At 42.9% G+C, this 23,961-nt stretch overlaps 1 protein-coding gene across 1 annotated transcript; it reads left to right on the top strand.

Annotated features, from left to right (window-relative positions):
• LOC146207880 (putative ATP-dependent RNA helicase DDX10) lies at positions 1 to 23,021 on the top strand. The gene is made up of 19 exons (XM_084591257.1): positions 1 to 220; positions 442 to 502; positions 1,236 to 1,366; positions 2,203 to 2,361; positions 3,972 to 4,092; positions 5,337 to 5,451; positions 5,588 to 5,684; positions 6,758 to 6,862; positions 7,399 to 7,561; positions 8,976 to 9,060; positions 9,313 to 9,411; positions 9,780 to 9,867; positions 12,507 to 12,595; positions 15,049 to 15,322; positions 16,940 to 17,080; positions 17,253 to 17,417; positions 17,883 to 17,945; positions 20,532 to 20,671; positions 22,813 to 23,021. Exons 1-19 carry the CDS (start codon positions 23 to 25, stop codon positions 22,994 to 22,996), a joined length of 2,478 nt encoding a protein of 825 aa, XP_084447383.1. The 5' UTR covers positions 1 to 22; the 3' UTR covers positions 22,997 to 23,021.
• Positions 23,022 to 23,961: the final 940 nt, after the last annotated feature.

The following is a 23,961-nucleotide window of genomic DNA, read 5'->3' as shown; positions in this document are numbered from 1 at the left end:
GGCAGCGACCACACGTGAAAACATGGATAACATGGACAGCACGATGGACAGTAACAACTCGGCGGATAAACGCGTGTATACGAAAAGAAAATGGAACAAGCCGTCGAAGAAATTCAGCCAACGTGGAGAGAAGGAATCCATGAAAGTTTACAGGAAGAGGCAAACGAGGGGGCTCACTGAAAGGGAAGAAATCGAAACACTGCGAAGTCTCTACGAAGACGTAAGTGCAGGAATGTGGTTCTTGTGACCTTGTTTATAGATTCAGTAGTTTTGTTGATACCTTCTATTGCCTCGCATTAACTGTAAACTTATTCCACTTAATTTATCGACTCATTCTTGATTTATTCTTCCTGCTAGAAGGTTTAGCGAGCATCTTCACTGCAGGGTCCGTGCCATGTCAGTACGCGTCGAACACATATAATGATCTTCTCTTACGCGCAGTTCGACTCCAGTGCGGTGAAAACTTTCAAGGACTTCCCGCTGTCAACAAAGACTCAACTAGGTGAGTAGATGAGAAACGCTTTGCTATTTGGTCTGCTTTGGAAACGGCGCCTCCCAGTCGCATTTCAAGTGCAAGTGCTTAACTGTGCCAATAAAAGCAGGTTATTTCGCACTTGCCTGAATCCTTTCTCTATGCACGTGCTGCAAACGCTTGTGTTGGTCCTGCCTCGTACGGCGTATGCTTATCCCCATGGAACAGCAGTACTTGTGGCGAATGAAAGCTGAATGAACTGCAGCGCAGCAGCTTTCACCGCCGTCTTGGCTTGATCAGTCGCTGGAAAGACAGTGAAGCTGTTCGCACATGGCCGCGACCAAACGAGCAAACCACCTTTTCTAGCAGCAGGTGCTATTTTATCGGGCTGATTAAATGCATGCTTAAGTCCAAGAACTTCGTGTCTAAAGGTTCCTTGATATTTTATCTTGCCCATGGGCCAAGAATTGACACAGAGAGGTGTGCATTTATTTTATTTATTTAAGGGGTATACTTTTAGAACGAACACTATTTAGAAAAAAGGCGAATGGCAAGAATAAAATGCCGCACAACAAAGACTAACTTTTTCTCCTTTTATCCTTCATTCTTGAATGGTGCTTATTCTAAACGTATGTACTAACTGGCCGAGGTTTTTACTCTTCCGCAAAGGTCTTGACCGTTCGGTTGCAAACTCCACCCGTGCCTGCAACATGAGATGCTTTTTGTTTACGATTTAAGGTGGGCTGAATTTTGCTTCCCTCAGGACTGCAAGAGGCTGGTTATGTCACACCAACCGAAATTCAGAAAGAGGCCGTTGGACTTGCACTGAGGGGTTTGGATATCCTTGGAGCTGCCAAGACCGGCTCAGGGAAAACGCTTGCTTTCCTCATTCCGGTAAGATGTGGGGTGGCTTCAAGAGTTCTCTACACATTTATCTGCTCGTCTTTTTCAATCCCTTTTTTTTTTCCTCACAACAAAACGAATTTGTTATTAACTGCTTTGATTTCAGACCTAAGGCTTATATGATACTGTGTGGTACAGCAAGCATATTGCTTGCTGTACCACACAGCATCCGCCTCGCATTCGGGAGGTACCGGGTTCGATCCCTGGTGCCGCTGGTTACCCACCGGTTTATCAATGGGTACAAGCTTTCCCCCGGCCTGGTGCTCGGCTCTTCTGGGGTGAAATGCTTGGGAAAAGGTGTCACGGCCTAAATAGTTGCGCCGATGTTGCAGTGATCAGTTCCGCCATCGGACAACAATAAGCCCGCCTCGCGCGGCAAAAGCCCAGTATGTGGCCCTTTTTTACCGAAGCGCTGGCCTCGTGGTAGAGCATCCGCCTCGCATTCGGGAGGTACGGGGTTCGATCCCCAGTGCCGCCGGGTACCCACCGGTTTCCAATGGGTACAAGATTTCCCCCGGCCTGGTGCTCAGCTCTTCTGGGGTGAAATGCTTGGGAAAAGGGTCCATGAACCAAAATGTTGGTTCAAGGTATACCAGCAAGCATATTGCTTGCTGGTATACCTTCTTTTTAGACCAATTTGTGTGTGTGTGTGTGTTAATTTCGTTGTGCAGAACAACTTATCTTGAGTGATTTGCTATTGGGAAGTATTGATACCTTTTAGGTTACATCTTCATATCTTTTAAATATGCGCATTAGAAGATACTCATTCAGCATTTATTTTGTCCATGCAACAAGCTGTTTTGATCACTGTTTACTATGTTTTGCAGGTGCTTGAAAAGTTGTATTGTGAAATGTGGGCTCGCGACTATGGCATCGGTGCACTGATTATAACTCCAACACGGGAGCTCGCATACCAGATTTTTGAAGTGCTGAAGAAGATTGGTGTTCACCACGACTTCTCAGCTGGTCTTGTAATAGGAGGCAAGGTGAGTGCAGTTGCAAATTTCATTACTGTTAATTTTTTGTTTTTAATGGCATAATGTGACCTGTAGGGCGTTAGTACTATTTGCCACACAGCCATTTTGCTGTTTTTTGATGTCTGAAGCTTCCAGGCTCGTGCAGCGGCGACGCTTGTGCGATGGGCTCGGGTCTGTTTAGAGCAGTTATGTGAAGTCAGAAGACCACCTGTCATGACAGTGACTGCCAGTTTAGTACCAGTTTGGGTGCTTTTGAGATAGTAATCGAACCTACTGGGGCCTCTGGATTGCAAGTCAGACATGCTACCCATAGGCCATGCAGGCTCGTCTGTACAGCTTGGTTAAAGAAAGTTTTTATATCCATGCTAGGCAGTCTTTCAATAAATGTGGCACATTATGACTGTACGATAATGAGCATATGCAACCCAATGCCAAAGAGAGAACCAAGGTGCTAGTCCATCTGATTTGTATTTGGCCTAACCATGCTTAATCTCCTGTTATTTCTTTCCTTTCTATTTTTTGCTCTAAGTTTATGCGAGAAGTGTGTTTTTTAGTGGTATGAACTTATATGGGTGCCAATATTTTTCTGGTTTCCTTTTGTTAGTTTGTGTTTGGAGTACTTTTGCTCTAGAACTACATATTGCATTACTTGATTTTGCCATATGGGTGATCCCCACCAGCTTAGAATCTGGATCTGTAGTATGATACAGCTCAAGAAAAAATAACGGGTGCTCCTCAAAGGAGGCCCTTCTGTCAATGGCGTCGACCAACCCTCTTTATGCTGCGACTACTACAGTTAAGGCGAGGTGACTCTCCTTTGATCTGCCGCACCACATGTTGACCTGCTAACTTGTCCACGGAGATTGTTTGCAAGAATTGCTCGACATCATTGCCTGCTCGAGGGGGGAGGAGGGTTCTTTGAAGGGAAGGGCGTTTTTCTTAAGTCATATCGGATTATAGCCAGCATTGAAGGGCCTTTTTATTTTTATGTGGCTCCACTTTTGCCACAAAAATGAAACTGGAGATTTGATTTGACTCCATTTGCTGGTGTTCTGGGGCAGTGTGTGCACAAGTCCCTACAGGTGCAACTTGTGCAGTGCAACATATTGTTACGAAGAAGAAGATCGGCAGTGGCGCGAGAGGAGCCCTATCGCCATGTTGTGCTGTCTTCTTTGCTTGCCACCATGATGTCTGATGCGTGGGTGGCAATATTATACATGCTGTTCATAGTAAGCAGAATCAAATTGACAGTGTTGCTTCAGTAGGTGTTTTCTTCAATGTTTTAAAGCTTTCTGGATAGAAATTTTTGCATCTATTCTTAAGTTCTGGAGATCATTAATGTTTGCTGACCATGCAGCAAAAATACACTTTGCTTGCATGATCTTCTGCATCACTTACTCAGTCTCGTCTTCGTATATTTCTGGTAACTGACTCTCTGAACTTGTACATCGCTTGCCTGTGATATTTATGTTGGAAATCCAGGCAAGGTTCTTTTTTTATAGTATGCTAGGAGTCCACTCATTATTCATTGCAGTTTTATTAGCTAGTGCTAACAGCTTTTTGCTGTTTAAGTCTCAGTGGTGGAAATTAAAGTGTGCTGTTCAATGTCGCTGTTGTAGGACTTGAAGTTTGAGAGCAAGAGAATGGGTTCCTGCAACATTGTGATCTGCACACCTGGTCGTCTGCTTCAGCACATGGATGAAAATCCCCTGTTTGATGCCACCCATCTGCAGATTCTAGGTACAGTGACTGCATAATTCAGTGCACCAGATCGAAGTAACGAGCTCTGAAAGGGAAGATTGTTAACTGAATGTCTGACATGCATCAAGTATTGCACTTTGTTATGATTTTTGAAACATGATTACCGCTTTCGTAAGCTGAAAATCTACTTACTTTAAAATTGCAATGCAAGCAGTCTGGGAAACTTATTTTTGGGCATGTAGACAAACGTTGTATTTTCGTAGTTGTAAGGATTCTTGAGTCTTTGTTGCACTGAATGGCCACGTTGCTGTGAGCAAGGAATTGATAAAAAGTGCTGTGCATGCTTTATCAGGAACTATTAGATCATGGAAGGTTTTGTTTCCTTTGCGCTGCTAGCTGCTGCAGGTGCCAACGTGAGCGATTGTAGGAATTTTGTTATCTACAAATATGTCATACTTATTTACAAATGGCAGCTAATTATTAGGACATGCTTCTTGTGTGTATGAAGTGAAACACTGAACCTAACCTAACCTAACCTGACCAAAAATATCCAGCTGACCTTCGCAATGTTAAGGTTATGAAAAGGATGAAGGATGAGTTAGCAAGGGAAATTTATGAAGCATATGCAATCTGTGACTCCGGAGACCAATGTGTCAGTATGCCTTCAGTGGTTTTGTTGAAGAAGGAATTAGAATTTCTGCGCAAACCGGCAGGATGTTAAAGACAAGGAAGAAGTTGGCTGCAGACGTGAAGTGAAGGGAGAAGATGTGCGGGTTCTTGTCAATATAGTTGTCAGTGTAGCGTTGTCCTTGTGTTTGTGTGTGCTTCTTATGTTTAGGGTTGTTACCTGCTCTGTTGCCTTCTTCCAAGAGATGAGTAACCTAACCTAACTTTAGTGTGTTAGTACTTCATTTGTTCCTGTCTCCCTTGTACCTTGTCCCTTGTATGTACACCCTTAAAGACATGATCCAACTTTCCCCAATTAACAAACTATTAATTGAGCATTCGTCCATGTCTATGGGCTTAAGTAGCATGCATTTTGGCGAATTAATAATTGTTGTGCCTGCTTTTAATTTGATTTTAAATAATGGTCTGTCCTCATAGTAAAATCTATGCTGCCAGTGGTTCAAATAGCAAGAATCAGTACCAAGAGTGTTTTGTATTTATTTTGAAGCTATGCCTTTTAAGAAGTGGGAGTATGCTTGTTTAGTCAGTGCACTTTTTTCTGGGCCACACTTTGATCTTACAATATCATGTGATGCATTATGTGTTGTATGTTCCAGTTCTGGATGAAGCAGACCGTATTTTAGACTTGGGGTTTCAGCAAACTGTCAACGCTATTATTGAGAACATTCCACTTGAGCGCCAGACATTACTTTTCTCTGCAACGCAAACTAAGTGAGTTATGACTTTTAATCATGCTTAGTGTCAATTTTTTGCATGTTTTTTACTGCTGGTTCTTTTTAATGCTTGTTCTTTCATGCCATAATAATTTCCTTCCATGAACTGTGTTTTTGTTACTTTGAATCTGCAGATCAGTGAAAGACTTGGCGAGGCTAAGTTTAAAGGACCCAGCTTATGTGTCGGTTCATGAGCATGCAAAGTTCACAACACCTGAAGGCCTCACTCAGGTGTGTCTGCTGCTTTGCACTGCATTTCAATATTGTTCCAGTTGTGGTGGGTTCTGCTTTTCACTTGGTAAAGAGCCAGTGTGGGTCATTAATTATTCTAAGCACATTTAGTGCCCATAGCCATGGCTACATGCAAAGTGCTTGCTGGAATGGTTAAGGCAGCCAGAGTAATGGGTCTTGTCACAAATGTATCTTTGCTTGCAATGGGCCAGGTATTATTTGATATGTATGAGTATAACTCACAGTGTTAGAGGCATATATTCTGCAAAGCATTGTAAGGGAGTCAGTTCTCAAATGGGCAGTCTGCTGCTACTAGATGAGTGTAAAAATATTGGCATATTCTTGCAGACTTTTTCTTGGGATGGCAATATTGTCAATAAGGGCAGAACTTGATGTTTTGGCAGGTATTCGTACCTTAAATGACACTAGAAAATCTTCTTTTTCAGTGTTCTCAGAAAGGCAGGCTGCTGCTGTGCTGCCATTTGCAAAAGCAGTTGCTGGCACCTGTGACAGATATAGCCAGTTTTGATTTATTGATACCATTATTTGCAAATTGCCATCAAGTGCAGTTTTAACAATGTCTGTGCATCTTCGTTAATATTTTGATGTCATACTTGTTATTGCCTCTGCACTTTGCCTATCAGTGCGTCAGATTTGGCATTGAGTTTCTTAAAGATGGCTGCTGTACTAACTTCAATATCTTGTCGCGGATGTCTGAATGGGTTGCAGATGTCATCTACTATAAGAGAACGTGAGTGCCATATAAAAAAAAATCTGGGTTTTTAAGTTCTGCTCTGTTGGTTAGCACTGCAGCAAGCCATTCATCTGTTTAGGCAAGAAGTTCTAGGCATACACATGAAAAAAATATTGTCATCAAAAATTCTAGACTGTCCCTTTAACAGCTTTATTATGTCTTGCATTGGTGTATATCCCTCATTTGTGAGACCTCATGTTTGTTATGTTTTTCTTTCGTGTTTTTTTTTTTTTTCCGGCTGCTACAAATGAATTGTGATGTGAATTCTGTTTATTGAGTGTGTGAAGCATCTAATGCCTCCTCTTGTTTCTCTTCCTAGAGCTATGTTGTGTGTGAGCTGCATAACAAGTTGAATCTGCTCTGGTCATTTATTCGAAACCATCTCAAGCAGAAGATTCTTGTGTTTCTGTCCAGCTGCAAGCAGGTGTGTGGACCCTTGTTACTTTTTTTTTTTATTTGTAGTAACCAATTTCTATCATGTTTTTCTTGGCTAGAAGTGAGTGAAAAAAGGGAGTTTTTTTATGCTATACCTGTAGATAGTTCTTTGCCGAGAGGTTGTTATATCGGTCAGTGAGTTAACTGAATTCCGATTTTCTATTCTTAGGCCTGATCCTAGGCCTGGTTAACAGTTTCAGTTTGTTAAGGTTAAGGAGGGGAGGTAATGTTTTTTAAAGATCTCATGCCACTTTTATTACTGTGTGATATGTATTGTGTTCTTTTTCTCATTACCTTACAAGTTCTAGTTTCCATGGTCACTGTCAGTTAAGACTGCAGGGCAGCCCTGCCGCAGATCAATATGCTTATTGTCCTACTTATGTGAAGTAGCCTGCTTTTATTGCACCCATAATTTCCATATTTCCCGAGATAAGGCGGGCTTGTGAGGATTGGCGATTTGTTTTGATCTCATGCTGCACACTGACTGCTTCCTTTCCTTTTTGTTTTGATGCTCCTGGAACTCAGGTCAAGTATGTGTACCGTGCCTTTTGCCGCATGAGGCCCGGTATGACCATCTTGGAGCTGCATGGCAACATGTTCCAGCTCAAGCGCATGGCTGTCTACGATGAATTCTGTCGCAAGCAGAGTGCCGTTCTCATAGCCACCGACATTGCAGCACGGGGTTTGGGTGAGAAGCCGCAAATATTGAAACCTACTGTTTACTTTGAAAGCCCTGGCCTAGTATAGTTATTTGAGCTATTTATTAAATGCAGTAGCGGTAAAGGCCTCATTCTCCAGAAAATCTGGCGTCAGCGTTGTGTGTGAAAAATCATGAGCATGGGTGTGGCTGTTGGTAGTTGGCAGGTGACATGACACAACCGATGGGTTGTGTGAGTACGAGACTACGTAACGTGGCAGGAGCTGCCAACTTTGGTAGCTTCCTTGCGATGGGGATCAAACCCACCATTACCCGTGGATCCCAAGTCGGACGTGCTACTCCTAGGCCACGCAGACGCGTTCGTATGGCTTGGTTAAAGTTGTGTTTTGTATCTATTTGGTGTTTTTTCACATAATGTGGTCGCTTATGGTGGTATGCTAATGAGACAATAGCAGTGCCAATTAGGGGTTAATGATTAAGCAAGTAGCAAGGTGCATATATGCTAATGAGGAGCCATTTTGAAACGGAAGCTTCACTACGCCAGCCAGCTCGAGCCTTTAGTGTCAGTGTCGGTGGACGCCTGAAAGAGCGCCAACTCGGGCCTCTCCTTTCTTATGGGAGGGTGACATTAGAATCAGCCTGCATGACATTTGAATTCACGTAACCCCTATGCCACGGGCAGTAGCTGCCAACTGTGGTCGCTCCTTACATATAGGAGGGTGATATCGGAATCAGCCTGCCTGAACTCTTTGCATTCACGTTACTCCTAGGATACGCAGGCTCGTCCATATGGCTTGGTTAAAGCAGGACTTTATATGTGGGCTGGTAGCTTACACTCTCGCATCATACTCTTAAAGGCTGAGCTTAAATGTCCCCAATAATGTAGGGCCCTACACTGATAGGGCGTGATAGGGGAATAATGTAACAGGCGAAAGAAACTTCTGCTTCCATCCAGGTTTAACCAGAGATGAATCACAGCTAATGTTTTATTGCTGTTGTGTCGCACCCTTAAAAGTGGAGCTTAATTGTCGCCCAGCTGTTTGTCCATACTGTTAAGGCACTTTTTTCAGGTTTCAGGTTGACCATCAACAAAACATTATTTAGCCTACTGTATAGTAATATGAGGTTTTATGTTTTCAATGGTCTGCATAGTAGTTAAACAGAATATTAATTTAGATTTGAGGCTTGTTGAACTTAGGTGGAGCCTTGGAAACTTCCTCTAGAGCTTTTTCTGTTTTCAGTGCGTACTTCTGTACTCTTTACCATTGCATATTTAGTACTACTATAATTGCTTCCTTAACAACCATTCCTATGTGCTTGTTTACCCAAGTTTTGCTTGTCAACCATTTAAATTATTTGTGACTGATCTCTTAACGGCGTTGCAAACAAGTTTCTTGCTGCTTGCTTTGAACTCAGTTTTGTTTTTGTGATTACTTTGCTCCAGATTTTCCGGCGGTGAATTGGGTGATCCAGTTTGACTGTCCTGAGGATGTCAGCACCTACATCCACAGAGCTGGAAGAACAGCCAGGTCCGTACCTGCCCAGCTTGCCCAGGCTTCCACAGAAAGCAGGCTTTATGGTTCCCTGCCACGTTGTGTTCGATTGCTTTACTTACCTCAGTTTCATATATGCCTAGAGGCTGGGATTCTCACTCTACTGTGTATCTTGACTTGTTTCCTGTGCAGCACGATGTGGGGGGTAACATCTTGTGTGGCCCATTTCTAGATGCTTCATGAAGGCTGGGAACAGTATAGCATTGCTTTTTTTCACTGTGCTTGCAGGTTCCAAAAAGATGGTGAAGCACTGCTGATCCTGCTTCCATCTGAGGAATCAATGGCAGAACAGTTGACAAACAGCAAGATACCAATTTCAAAAATACAGTGAGTAGGAAGTGCACAAACTTGTTATGCTGCGTGTCAATAGAACAAATAGATATTTTCTTGTGCACTTTACCGTAATACAAGAGTGGAGTTTATAGGAAGTAAGTTTTTTTGCTTTTGCCTGCATTCAAACTGCTAATGGCTGTCATCAAGCTACTCCATAAAGCAGTTAACTTGAGAGCTTTTTTTTCTCTAGCAGTCACTGGGCTGTGATGTGTGTTGAATATATGCCTATCCAAGTTTACATTAGAGGAGTGCCAACAATGGCACAAGAAAATTTGTTCAAGGGGGAGAGAGGGAGGGGGGGGGGGGGGGGGGGCTTGAGGGTGGTAGTGTTCTGGTGTCAGGCCATATGGTACCAATTGCAGGGTCAATCCCCGGATGTTCATGAATGTACAGAAGAAACTGGAGGCCATGTGTGCCAGAGACGTGGCACTCAAGGAGTGCGCTCAGCGAGTGAGTGCCATGCAATTTGTTCTCACATGTAGAAGGTGTTGCATTTTGGCATGCATATATATATAGAAATAACTCAAATGACACTAACATTGGTCCAATATTGGTACTACGTTGGTAATATACCGCCATATGTTGGGCCAGACACTGCTTACACAGTACCAATATCGTGCCAATTTATTTCAGTGTGTGGGTACTGTATGGTATAAAATAAGTGTCATAACATTTCAAGGTAGACAGTTCTTACATGCAGCTTTTTTCCGATGCTGTGCAGTGGTAGCAGTGCCTCATGTTTAACCCTGTCCTTGCAAAGATGCCACACTAAGCTTTTTCACATCTACAGCATGGACCACATATGACATATTTCTGGGGGGCCGTAAAAATCTGCACTACAGTAAAAGCTTGTTAATTCGACACTGACGGGACCGCGAAAAATTGTTGAATCATCCGAACGTCGAAATATCGAATGAACAACAAAAAACAATATTTGCCACAACAGGACGTACCTTTACTTGGCAAAGAAATCTGTTATTGTCGTCTGCTTTTTCGGGTGAATTTGAGCGACTACCATAGCTCTAGCAGCTGCCAGGTGCTCTGCGGCACGCGCATCGTGATTTGTTCACAGAAGTCCTCCAGCATGGACAATGCTTCTGCGGCTTCTTTCACTGTGCGCTTTCGCACTTGGGGCAACTGCTCACAATCGTCATCTTCCGACGAATCCTCGTCAGCGCCTCCATAATGCTGCTTTTATTCTTTACATAGGTGGACAAGGTGGTCCTTTTAATATTATACTTGTCCATCACATCGCTCTGTGAAACACCGTCCTTGAGAGCCTTCGGTATTTCTACTTTCGTCACTAGGTCCTTTGCCTGGTACTTCGGCCGCTTTGCTGGTGTCGCCATTGCAACAGGACACAAAGGCGCACAGGCACTGCGCGCTACCCACTCGAAAGCAGTGCAGTAAACATGCTGGCAAAGTGCGCAGTTACCAAAAAAAAGGCGTTGCCTTGCGATTAAATAACCGCGATCGTAGCAGCAACACACGGAAACGACGACACGCGCCAAAACGAGACTTGCTATCGATAGGGTTAAGCGTATGACACCAACATGACTGCTGCAATAAACAAAGCACAAAGATGGCGGCCGAACCTCGTTTTCCTTGCCCTCTCTCGCGCTGCTGATGATGATGACCATACAATGGCCTACGAGCCGTACAGTAGCGCCACTCGTGGCAGTTTTTTTTTTTCTTTCTTTTTTCTTTTTGCTCTCGGTGCACAGACTTGGCAGGTCGAATTAACCGACACACGGCAAATTTGTTTGAATTAATGAATTTCATCCCATGGACTCCTATGTGTAATTGTAGGGACCTTGCGTGCATGTCGAATTATCTAATTTTCCGAATTAATGGAGGTCGAGTTAACGAGCTTTCACTGTATAAACAATACTGCCTCAAGCCAAATCATTATTTTTTTTTTCAGATCAGAATACATGCCTTGTGAACAGAAATGAAATTTCCATTTTGCGCTGCACTCTCCTAAAAGATTTTTACATGCAGATGTTTTCTTTTGTTTCTGATACTGTAGCAAAATTACACTAATTGTTCTTATAGTATATAAATTGTAGTTTACATTGCATTTTGTATATATGTGCTGCAAAGGTTAGTCAGTATTTTGCAGAACATGCTGTTTTATTACTTTGTTTTGGTTCTTCAGATGATATGTTGAGCTGCCAGCAAATTTGCTTGCTGTTCTCCAACATAGTCCACGCTTCGGCACGTGCTTCTCTGCCAAAAAATACAGCATCAAAAATTTATATAGGTCCAGGGAAAGTTTATACCGGTATGGAGGACTGGGCATATACCGACATGGCATAAAACCAGATGGAGCTGTTATACAGGCTGGCTCTTTAATACGTGGGGGTGCTGGGAAAGAAAAAAATGCTGGAAAAAAGTTCGAAGCCATAAAATACTGTGGCTACTTTCAGAAAATAAAAAAAATAAAAAAAAAGCACAGTGCATTACAAAATTTGACCACAGATTTACGAAACTACTCTTAGTGCTATCTGGCGCATCAATTTATAGCATAACGCGTAATTTATCTTCACTGTGCCCTGCGGAGCAGCGGTCACAATGATACAGTTTCGAGTAAGCCTTTTACTAGTGTGAACTTTCAGAGAATCATTGAACGAATATGAGCTCGGTTGAGAACTACAGCTGGGAAGTTAACAGAAGAGACTGCTCGAAACAAGCCATCTGTTCCTTTTTTATTTTTTTCTGCCACACAGAGTTTTAATTCCTTGCTATTATATTTAAGAATGGCTGTGCCGCTAGACTACACCGCTTGGTGCTTACCAACAATCACTCAGTCCGCGTTTATGTCATGCTTTGCACCATATATTTTTTGTCTAAGGCATTGTAGACAAAAGCCAAGCTTGAATATTGCATCGGAAAGAAAAAAGAAAGTATTTCTGCTTCGAATCATAATATCTCTGCAGTAAATGCATTTTTTGCTGCCATACAAGCGATCACAAAGCCACGAAATGCTATGCTGTCAGGTTTTGCTAATACTGAAATTTTAATAGAGCTGTCCTCAGGGCTGCTTTTGGGATTACATTTAATTCATGCCCATGTTTCTTCTTTTTCAGTGCTTCACAGCATATCTGAAAAGTGTATTTCTCATGAAAGACAAGGGTGTGTTTGATGTGACCAAGCTAGACCTGGATGCTTTTGCAAGGTATGCTTCTGGTACCTTCATAAAGTAATGGCGTGCATGTTATAGGAACACTTATACGAGGCTGGAAATAAAATATAACGTCATTCTTAGATATCTTAAGTGTGATAGGTGAGGTGTTCCACAATAATACAAGTCGTCACGTTGTCCGTTGGTCTCAAAGAACACGGCAGTGTAGTTACAGTCAGCGACCGATTTTTCGGACCCTCTAGGGAACGCAAAAATGTCCTAAAATTCAAGCAGTCCGAAAAAATGAGTGCATGCAAAAGACGTACCGTTTTACGAATATTGCACGGATCAAAAGGGACCTGGCAGCAGTGGACCTTTCGCCGAACAACTCTTCGTACATTGCTTGGACGCAAGGGCCTTACCATCGCTCTCGCTTGAACTTTATTAGAACAGCCAACCTTTTTTCGTTCATTTAATACCCTTTAAATTTTTTTTTTTTAACATATTTCATTATGCCCTGAGGCAATAAACAATGTTAAAAAAAAAATAGGGTCAAGGATGAAGTATCAGGCTTCCGAAACAGCGAAGCATGAAAAAGAGCCATTCAAAAACTGTATGCAGCCGACAGCAAGTTTATTATGCATGTGTCGTCTCGTCAGGGCAGCCAATGTTATTGCTGCAGTGTCTTGAATAACTTTCAATCGTTTTTTGGACGGCATTCCGCTTGCATGCGGTCATATTCGCATCGATCTGAGCAAGGGTCACGTCAGCACCGTACACCGATGAAAGCGTGAACAATGCTCGTGTCGACTCTGCGCTCATAGCCGGCGCTGGCCGGCCATGAGCCGGCCTGGTGCTCGGCTCTTCTGGGGCGAAATGCATGGGAAAAGGGGTCATGGCGCAATTAGTTGTGCCGATGTGGCAGTCATCCGTTCTGCCATCGGACAACAATAAGTCCGCCTCACGTAGCAAAAGCCCATTATGTGGCCCTTCTTTTTTGTTTCTTTTTTTTTAGAACTGCTGCAGCTGAGGCTCAAAGGGAGCACTGCAGGTGAGGCTCAAAGGAAGTACCTTTGCAAAACAAACATGAACCATCTTTGCAGGCTTTGAGGTTCGAAACTGGGTTTGGGCTCACCGGGGAGGGGAGTGCAGCTGGGTTTACGGAGCTCCTCCCAAGCGCACACCCCTAGAACAGCCCAGTGCCTGGCCGGGGAACGCTTGTACTCATTTTTACCGGTGGGTGTCCGGCGGTGGGTTTCAAGCTAACCACCTCCTGCAGCCGAGATGGGCGCTCTAACCACTTGGCCACGGCTGCGGTTTCAACATTTTCAACATCGGAGTCTTCTGAATCCACCACAACCTGACAAACTATTTCCTCGTCGGTTAGTTCTGCACATAATAGTAGCTTCTCCATTGTTAACCAACAGCACTGTTTTCCGCGCTTCGATGCCATCGGCGAGCACGACGACAACAGAGATGGGGCCATTGTGGGAAGCGAAATCCTCACGTTGCGAACAGTGGAATTTACTGATGAATGTCGTAAAATCTAGACCTAGCCAAGGCCTCGCGTCGCAGAGCACAGCCACGCACCAGGCTAACCAAACACCGTGTGGCCTGCGGTGGGTCTGCGCAACGAAGAGACGAAACGGCACCCCGGCGCCGATGCCGCTTCCGGAAACTCCAGAAGAGGCGCTGGTGAACGTAGCCAGCGTGGCCAGAACAAATCGGTGTTTGACGGCTAGATACGGCTAGTTCAAAACGTTGATACGCAGACTGCGAGATAGCCAAAATGGCAGCTTTGTATGATGCAAAAGTTAGGAAAATTGCACGGCGGTGGGGTTCGAGTGTCCGAAATTTCAGATGCCCTTATACATTTATTCTATGGGGCTCGTGGCGGGGCCGTGAAAACATCTGGAATGTCGGGCATGTCCGAAAATTGGGGTGTCCGAAAATTCGGTCTTTGACTGTAATAGCTTAAGACATAGGCTAGTGTAATCACTTAAACAGTACTCTCCGAGCATTCTGTACAATCGCACGCATATCATTGCAGGTTTACTGCTTGAAATGTTGCTGTGGGCTCTTATGATGCATATATTTTATTTTTTAAATTTGATTCCAGCAAGTGTCAGCATTATTGCGACCTTTCATGGACAGATTTAACTTTGTGCTGTTGTGTCCTTTTTCTAATTGTTGGGGTGACAGTTTACTTGCTACGGTTTACTGCTGATATCTCTCCAGAATATCATTCATGATTGGTTTGGTTTGTAGGGTTCAACGTCCCGAAGCAACTCGAGCTGTGAGAGACATCATATGCTACCATTTAATAGGCTTACTTGCTTTCTTTAATTGATGGTCATTGCCATAAGGTCACAAGGTAATCCAGTGATTCTAGGGCACTTACGCATTGGCAAACTTACCTAATGACCTAAGCCCTATCAAACGTATACTGCAAATATTGGCCTCCTGTTCATTCATATTGAGATGTGGACCTGTTCTTCATACCACAGGTCCTTGGGGCTGGCTATGGCTCCCCGGGTGAGATTCCTTCAAAAGCACATGAAGGAACTTGAAGCAAAGGAAGCCAAGCAGAAAAAAATCAACGAAAAAAAGGAGGCGAAAGAACGGAGTATGAACAAAAGCCATGCAGAGCAAGATTTCTCCACAGCACCTGTTACACCCATCAGAGGCCCTGACACCAAGGCATTCGAGTTTGATGTGTCAGGTGATGAGAGTGAAGACGACATCTTCACGGTAAAGAGGACGGTGACTTACAACTCAGATGTAAGTAAGGTGGTGCTTTATTACATACATATTACGTAGTACATTGTAAACATCATTATTGAAAAGTTGCTTACTCTGCGTGTTGGTTGTAAGACTAGTCTTCTGTCAATCACACCCTGCTTTGGCCACAGTTTGTCGATATGAATGCAGCGCTTCTTTTGAAAAACATTAAGAAAACTGGCACTATGATTGTAGGGAACTAGCCAAGCCTTCCAAGCTGCTACAGTAGTTTGGGTGGAGTAATATTGAATATATTGTTACGGTGCGCAGTATCGAGATGACGACGCACTGGTGTGGTGTGGTGAAGAAGACGCTCAGGCTAAGCTGGGTTCGTTCTGGTGGTGTGTGCATCTGACAGTTAACTAGCGTTTATCGCTGAGTACGTTTCCCTTAACGTTTGGTAGAGGTGCTGGCCCTCTCATCAATATCAAGTTGGAACAATATCAAGTTCCAACTGTTTTCTTGCACAGAAAATAATGCTTGTATTATTGCGCAAATGTATTTTGGTAAGTTTCTTTCTTCTGGTTTGTAAATTTTAGTTTCATCTGAGGTTTTATTCCAGCAGTGGCCTGTATGCAAAAAACAACTTTACAGTGACGAGGCATTAAAAATGTCTTGCAGGAACTTGATGTGAATATTATATCCTAGAGAAAGATTTAGCGATGCCATTCTGAGCTTTTTTATTAGTGATTAGTTTAATTACTAAGCGTGGCTTTATTTGCAACAGCCATAAAACTGACATGTATGTTTTGTCTTCAGTGGTTTTGTGAAAAACTTAACAGTAGAGTTTCTACTGTGTTTGTTTCTTAGTTCTTTGCTCTTGTAGGTCTTTGGACCACAAAGTTTGCGATGTAAAGTATGAAAGCTGGCTTACATTGCTTCTTGTTAGGAGCTTCCGCTGGTATTCAAGATACTGTAAAATCATTTTTGTTGTAGAGCTTTTCAGATTGGGCTGAAGCAACTTACTTTGGCTTATGCTACCTGGTCGGAATATCAGAACTGTGCTCACATGTACACTGACATATCTGTGTCAGCACAAACATTAACTGCAGCCGTCGGGATACAGAGCCAGAAGACGACTCGATTTCTTTTAGGGCATAGCTCTGCATCAGCTGCTGCCCTTCAGGAATCGATTTGTTACATTTCTGGAGAAATACTTCAAAAGTGATGTATATTCATGGACTCAGAGCCGGCATCACAAATTTTGGAGTTTGCTACGCCACGCTGCCTACCAGTCTCTAGCACTGAACATCATGGAGCTACTGCGGGATCGATGGAGATGAGCAGGCAGATAGTGAAGCAAAGCATGCCCAATGCAGTGGCCTCCAAACAGTTGTGCCTTTTTTAAGAGCGGATACCACATGTCATCTTTCGAACTGTATGAGATGTGCGACGGTGTATTACTGGGCCCAGCCAAACACCCAAAACATTCGTAGAATTCCATGCCATTATGCATACTCAATCCATACAATGCGTTTAAACTTTGCTTTCACGTGCAAATGCTTGCATTTAATTGGACTGGGGGACTCCCCGGAATGTTTCACTTGTGGCATTACGGAGACCGTGGGCCGTATTGCCATATTTATTGTGCGACGTTTGCATTTTCCCTTTGTGTAGGATGATGACAAGGAAATCGCATTGGAAGAGGTGGGCAGGAAGAAGAAACAGAAGCCTGTGACCAAAGCTGCTGCAGCAAAGAAGCTGCTGAAGAAGAAGGTGGTGCCTAACAAGAAGGTTGTCTTTGACGAGGAAGGCGAGGTGAGGCTGGCGGCACTTTGACTTTTCTGTGGGCCAAGGCCTTTGGGCATTCAGCCAGCATTAGGCGCCCATGCACACTTTAAGTGGACGTGGTGGTGCACATAGGACACAATGATCTATGTAATATTATGTATACTTAAGTGATGTAAGTTTGAAATGTTAATGCCCGCAGGCCGTTGAAGGCATCAACACCCAGAAGGCAGAAGTCATCAGAGAGCTGCTCAAGGAAGAGAAGACGCCCTGTGGTATCGACCTGGAAATTTCGAAGAAGATTCTCGAGGAAGAGGACAAATTTGACAAGCAGCGTTACCGCGAGAGGGTCAAGGCAATGCACAAGGTATAGTCATTGTATGATCTTGGTGGTGGCCGAGAGTCGGGGGACGACTGTCTTATGAGAAGTTCTGCACTGTTTTTCGCTAGAGTTGTACTCATGCAGTGCCAGTCAGGCTTTCTTCTCCTTGTCGCTCCATCTCACTCATTTGTTGTGAGCTACTTTTGGTGAAAAGATATGAACTAAATACTTATTTCTTTATTAGTAGCAAAAAGTCATAGGCACAAAAAGACCAAATGTTGAGCATATATGTAGATGTCTTTGTTGTAATTAGCTTTAAACACGAGCTTTTTGTTTGGCCCTTGGAGTGGCATTCTTGCTAAGTTTAAAGCAGTATTGTTTTGGCATGCTTTTCTTTTTGTTGTTGTTGATAGAGGTGGGGCTGATAGGCATATCAGGACTTCTCAAAGTAACCTGTGGCACTTTTTAATTTGGCCTTGTCATTTGAAACTTCTATTTTGCTTGTTTCAGATGAAGCGGCTCAAGATGCGACAAGAGCGCAAAGAGCAGAGTGGCGAGGCTGTAGCAGAATTGGTATGGAAAACTCTGTATCCATGTTTGAGCTGTGTATTAGGTGTGTTCTATTGTCGATGGTCAAAAAGCACAAGAATAGCATAGTTATTTTTTGCAGCCTGTTTGGCAGTGCAGGGGAGACCACATAATTCAGCTGCCCAAAAGGGCTGCAGCTGCAAAAGGAATTAGGCTTGTTCACTTTCACTTGAGAAGCACCTGCAAAAGCTGATTACATTCCTGTTTAGGGCTAGTTTAGTTTTATGTTGCTGCTTATTAAGCTGCCTTTCTGCGTGCTGCTCATTGCAGTACACGTGGAATGTACTGACAGCAAGATGTTTTGAGTGAAATAATAAACTTTATCCAAGAAACGGGAACCTTACTGTGTTAAGTCATGGTAGAGAGAGGCCAGGATGATAAGATTCTTGACAACACAAGAAAAAGTGAACAGGTGTTGACTGGAAGCCTCATTTTGCTAGCCTCCATTTTGACAAGAGGACTTGTCTTCGTCTGGGCAAAAAATTCATCATTGGCAAGAGTTTTAATAGGGCCTTTGTTCCGAGGAGGATGTCCCTATCATTCAGAGGGGTGGTGGGATATGGGAAAGGTGGTGGAGTGGGAAACATGAGCTGTAAAATCTGTTGTCCAGCCAGAGCGGCTACAGCTGGGGCACAGCACCAGTTGCAGCCACCCTTCATGGGCAACAGATTTTCAAGCTAAGATTTCCCACTTCACTATCTCTCCCATATCGCACTATCTATCTCCGTCATAGGAACTTGGTGCTTGAAGCAAACAGTTGAAGACCGTATTCAAACTCCTACAAATGATGAAAGCTCTGCTTAGACGGAGACAAAGCTTTTTTGTTTTAAATGTTGGCTGGTGCACTGAGGCTGTCTATTTGCCCTTGTTCATTTTGTTTTAGTCACATCTTGCTGGCAGAACTGTCCCTGCACTGCCATCTGCAGCAGTTGAAATGGTGCCGTTTTGCAAGTAGAACCTTGTTGATATGTTCCCGGTTCATAAAATTTCTCGTTATGCTCAAAACCGCGGGCAGTAAACCATCTCCCATAGAGTTGCACTATTTTTCTCCCGGCTAATATGTTCCCAGATAACACGATTTCCCGGTTACTACGCTCAAAAGTTTTACAAACTGTTGTTGTATAAAGCAGATGTGGCAGGTCAATGTTGCTGATCAGTTTTTCATCTCATGAGTGATAGTTAACACATGTCCGGATGATATAAAAACGGGTGATATATACGTTTTTCGATCATCCGGACATGTGCTAACGAGCGCTCGCGACATGACCAACTAACCAGCAGCGCTCACCCGCCACAGTTGCTTTTCTGCAGTGCCTAGGTGCAAAAAGGTGAAGCATCAAAGAAAGCCAATGAGCTAACATATGAGGTGCCCGTTTCCGCGGAAACATGACTTCATAAGGAGAAACTCGATGGTTTGTTTGCGGTGCCTTAGAGGCGTAGGTCTGAGCCGGTTGATAACTACAACTATTCGCTTGCATACTAGCGGGCAGGGTCTGGGGGACGTGGCATGAGCAAAAACGCGGCGCCTGTAAACCATTGCAACGGCTTCTCCACATGTCAGTGGTGTAAGGGGACGAAGCATCCAAAAACCACCAAGGAAGCGATCCCGGCTCTTCATTGCCTTCAATGAACCGCATTTGTTGCTAAATCTTTTCCGCGCTTAGCACAGTGCTAATAGGGACTGAACTCTGCGAGAGCCATAAAGGGAGCTGTGCATATTCGACCTCTGTAAATGCTAATGTACACTTTTATGCAGTGGTCACTTCTAAATGTCTTTGTACTTCATTCAGCAGGTAGTCTTCAAAGCCAGGCAGTTCAGATCATATGCTTTCTCAGATAATACATTTTTTCGCATATTTTTTTAAAGGAATGTATCAACGAGGTTTAATAATTGAATACTAAAGATGATTGTGGCGTAGGGCTTTTAAGAAAAAGAATACATTCATTTGTAGGACAGCCTCAGTGCTCAAGCTTGAACATGAGAACGTTTTCCTTCTGTACGGAAATGTACATGCAGCGTGGCAGCGCATGTTTTTGCAGCTGTGTGTTGTTTTGTGTGACAAAATATGCTTAAGGACAGTCCAAACTTGAAGACAGAGTAGAGGGAAATCGGTTGGAAACCTTTGCAAAAAACAAAAAAACACATCTTGTGGAAATCTTTGTTGTTAATATCCCTTGGCGCTACTATTTAGGTTAGCATCAGAGTAATTGAGCATGTCTGCACTGCTGTAAACATATCACTTGTGCAAGGAGTACAGAACCATCTGTATTAATCTCCATATGGAGCCGGGTGTTCAGCCATTGTCTGCACTGGGCATCATTGTCATTGATTTTATTTTACCTTTTTGTCATGTAGTTGCTGTGCACATTGTTAATGCAGATGGAGGAGCGAGGCAAACACTGAGCTCTTTTGACAGCACTGTGGGAGTTGGGGTGCACAAATGACTCTACCAAAATTAAGGGTCAACAGTAGTTTACCAACTGGAAAGCTCATGCATTGTATACTGCATGTCTTATAGAAATTTTGATGCACCGCTCCACAAGGCTTTTTTTTTTTTTTTCACCTAATAGGGTGTGGGCGGTGGGAGTGAGGAAGAGTCTGAAGAAGAGGAGGACGACGAAGAGGAATCATCAGGGACAGAAGGAAACAGTGGCGTTGCGGGGCCCAGCTCTGCAGCTTCAAGCTCTGAAGATGATGAACTGCCACAGCGGTTTGTTGACTTTTTTCCCACTTTTTCCACATTTTTGCTCCACAGAGTCAGTCGTGCACTCTTCTTTTCTCACATTAGCAGGGGCAAGGTTGTCTTATGTCTTGTATGGAGTAAAAATCAGAACTAATACTTGTCTAATCTTCAAGATGATGCAGTTTATTAGAAGGGTTGCACTTTATTCATTTTTATCTGTCTTTCTGGTGAATGTCATATCTTTAAAAAAAAAATGGTAGGTAACTGTTGCTGTCGGTAGCGGGGTATCATTAGCAAATGCGAGTGGAGGTCTCATAGGGCACGCGAAAAGAAGTAAAGAGCCTCCATAGTGATGTTATACTTTCATATTATTTCTGTTGCTAAATTTTTCGGTACATGTTAAAGAAATGGTGTTAATTACGTGAGCCCCATGCCAAAACAGCATGCAAATTTTCTTTCACGTGCTTCATTAAATCAGTCAGTAGTTTTTACATGTGTAAGGAATTGTGAGCTTATAGTGACTGCATTTAAATGTTTTTCTGCTAGTTTTCAAGTAACTAACTTTCCAGTTTGCTTTCTTTCAAAACGATCAGTATCCCACTTTAATGTACCTGAATGTCATCACCACCATGTTTGAATGTGTATATAACTACCAGCTTCTGTAAACATGTGCTCATTTAAGCAGTTCCTTCATTTTGCTTTTTTCTTCAGTTGTGACCTTAAGGGAATATGACTTGTATTTTTTCTTTCAGTTAGTGGTAAATGTAAAAGCTAGGGAAATGCGTTCACTATACATTGTTTTACTGAAAAAAAAAAGCGCACAGGAAGACACACACAAGAGAAGAAGACACAGGACACGCGCGTGTCCTGTGTCTTCTTCTCTTGTGTGTGTCTTCCTGTGCGCTTTATCTTCAGTCAAGTTGCAATGCACCATCTAGCCCAACTTCAAGTTTTGTTAAAATACATTGCTTTGCAGTGTTGGCTTCAAGGTGCCTTTTCTTAATCTTCCTTGATGCAAAGCTATCATTCTGTGTGTGAACAAAATGTTTGCTTTTTGCTTGCAATATCTTCAACTTTATTTGCCGAGTCAAGATAGCCATATGGTGTTTGTATTAGGATGTTGCTTTTCTGCGCAAAAGCATGAAAAAGTGACCTGCAGCATTGTGTTTGCGCTGCATAATTCTATGCTCATTTGTCCATTTTTTTTTCCCCTTCCTGTTGTGCACTCCTTTTTTACAGCCTTTCTTTTTTTTCTCTCTCTCTCTACTGCTCGTGCCGCCCCATTATCACCTTTTTTTTTTTTTTTCAAAACCTTTTCTCACCAGTGCTTGCCTAATGCTTTGCCTGGTTCATATTTTGTCAATATTACCTAAAAAGAAAGAAAGAAAAATGGCACTGCTATAGCTCATCTGAAAGTTCAGAAATGGAGGCAAGATAAGGTTTCACTTTTGGGAAATATGCAGTAATAAAAGTAACTTCAGCTGTACGCAGGGAAGAACATCGGAACACAGCTGTTGATTTTAAGACAGAATCCGCATTCTCGGGAGGCCGCCACTAGCCAAGGTCATGCAAAATATTTATGCAAATATGGTAATCGACACACGTTGCGACTTGTTTTCTTCCATATAAGCATATGAGTGTGATGCTACCAAAAGTCAAAGCACTTGGTGCGTCACCTTGCTTTAATTTTTGAACAAGCATGAGAGAAGAGCATGTCAAGGCACGGGCAAAGCTTACCAAATTCGTTACTAAGTTCTACCTTATAAGAGAATTCAGATAATTGGATAATTGATTTCTAATCATCCCGTTATTCCTACTGATGTACAGAAACACAATCTCATAAAAAAGGGGGAGGGGGATGTAGCTGGTAAAACACAAGTCTGCGAGAACAATTCAAAATTTGCAAATTTTTGCTGCATTGTGGAAACTACGGCCCTTAGGTATGTTTGGGGCTTGTCAATACCGGATGTTTGCACTAAATAAACAAATATACTTTAGTTAATCAGTCTGCCTGTCAGTGAAACAAATTTTTTTCGGTCAGTAAGCATTTTCTTTTAATTGCCTTTCATAAGCCTCTGCAGAAAGTTTCTTGATGCCTTTCTTATCAGGTATGAACTCCCTGTTTGTACTAAGGATGCTGAGCTTTGGTTCTGATTGTATGGTTTCAGGCGAAAAAGGCCAGCCGGCCAAGCTAGCAAGCAGCCAGCAGCAAAGAAAAAGCTGGCAAGAAAACAGCCACTGTATGCTAACAGTGACAGTGAAGAGGAAGATGATGAGCTTGCGCCAATGGACACTGGTCTTGATTTGAAAGACGACGAAGCACTGGCTCTGCATATGCTGTCAAAACGGTAATTTATGTGTATTAAAATATGTTGTTAATGTATGTGGTGTCAGGACTTTACTTTTTTCTTATCAAAAGATAAGTATTTTGCCTGCGCTGAGCAATTGTGTTGAGTGTGAAATAAGTAATTGTGATTAAATTTCGATAGAGCTCATTTGGGTTCAAGGAACAGCAATATGCTCATACTTTCTCATACAGTCTAAATGGCGTACAATATAAGATAATTTCCCTTACTGTCCCTTGAGCTTGAGGTTCTTTGCAAATTCTAACCCACCTTGCAGTAAAATGTATAATTGAGAAAGGATTGCCTGGAGGGAATGCATCTGGAATGTGTGGATATTTCCAGACATGGGGCGCATAGCTGGTGTGCGTTGGAGCAAAACTATTCTGCAAAGCATCAACCTGCGCATGTGTCACTCGACCAAACGGGGAAAGTGTTCATGGTAGTGTACTGCGTTTCTAGCATCTGAAGTGGATTACTTGTTCTAGTTGTCCACACCCTTGCATTAGAATGGAAGCTGCGACCACTGCCATACACATCATGTCTGCAGTTTTGCTTTAGGGTACACACTTGTTACTATTTGGCATACAATATTTGTGAGCATACTTATCTGATATAGCTTATCGTGTCATGTCATGTGCTCTTTAACCAGGACCATGACAGACACTGTTACCACGAAATTGAAACTTACAGGCAGCATTTGTGCTTTGCTTTTAATATGATGGTGCCGAAAATTCAAAGAAAACAGTTTATATGATTCATTGCTTGTTAAAACAGTGAGTTTACTTTTGTGTCTCTCTTGTGCAAGGATTTTGCTAAAGTACACTGTTGGCCAAACAGCTGCGGAAGACAATGGGACCAAGAGGACAGTGCACGAGTTTTGCACAACTTCGTGCACGCACCTTGTCAACTTGGCTCTAACGAAAGAACGAAAGTAGTTGCTTGGTCGAAGAGTGTTTTGGGCTCTTTTAAGAA

This window comes from Amblyomma maculatum, chromosome 1 (genome assembly GCF_055883805.1).
Source record: "Amblyomma maculatum isolate TAMU_Amacu chromosome 1, ASM5588380v1, whole genome shotgun sequence".
Classification (NCBI taxonomy): domain Eukaryota; kingdom Metazoa; phylum Arthropoda; class Arachnida; order Ixodida; family Ixodidae; genus Amblyomma; species Amblyomma maculatum.
The sequence above is the reverse complement of the archived record's forward strand: the minus strand, read 5'-3'. Positions and strand labels throughout refer to the sequence as shown.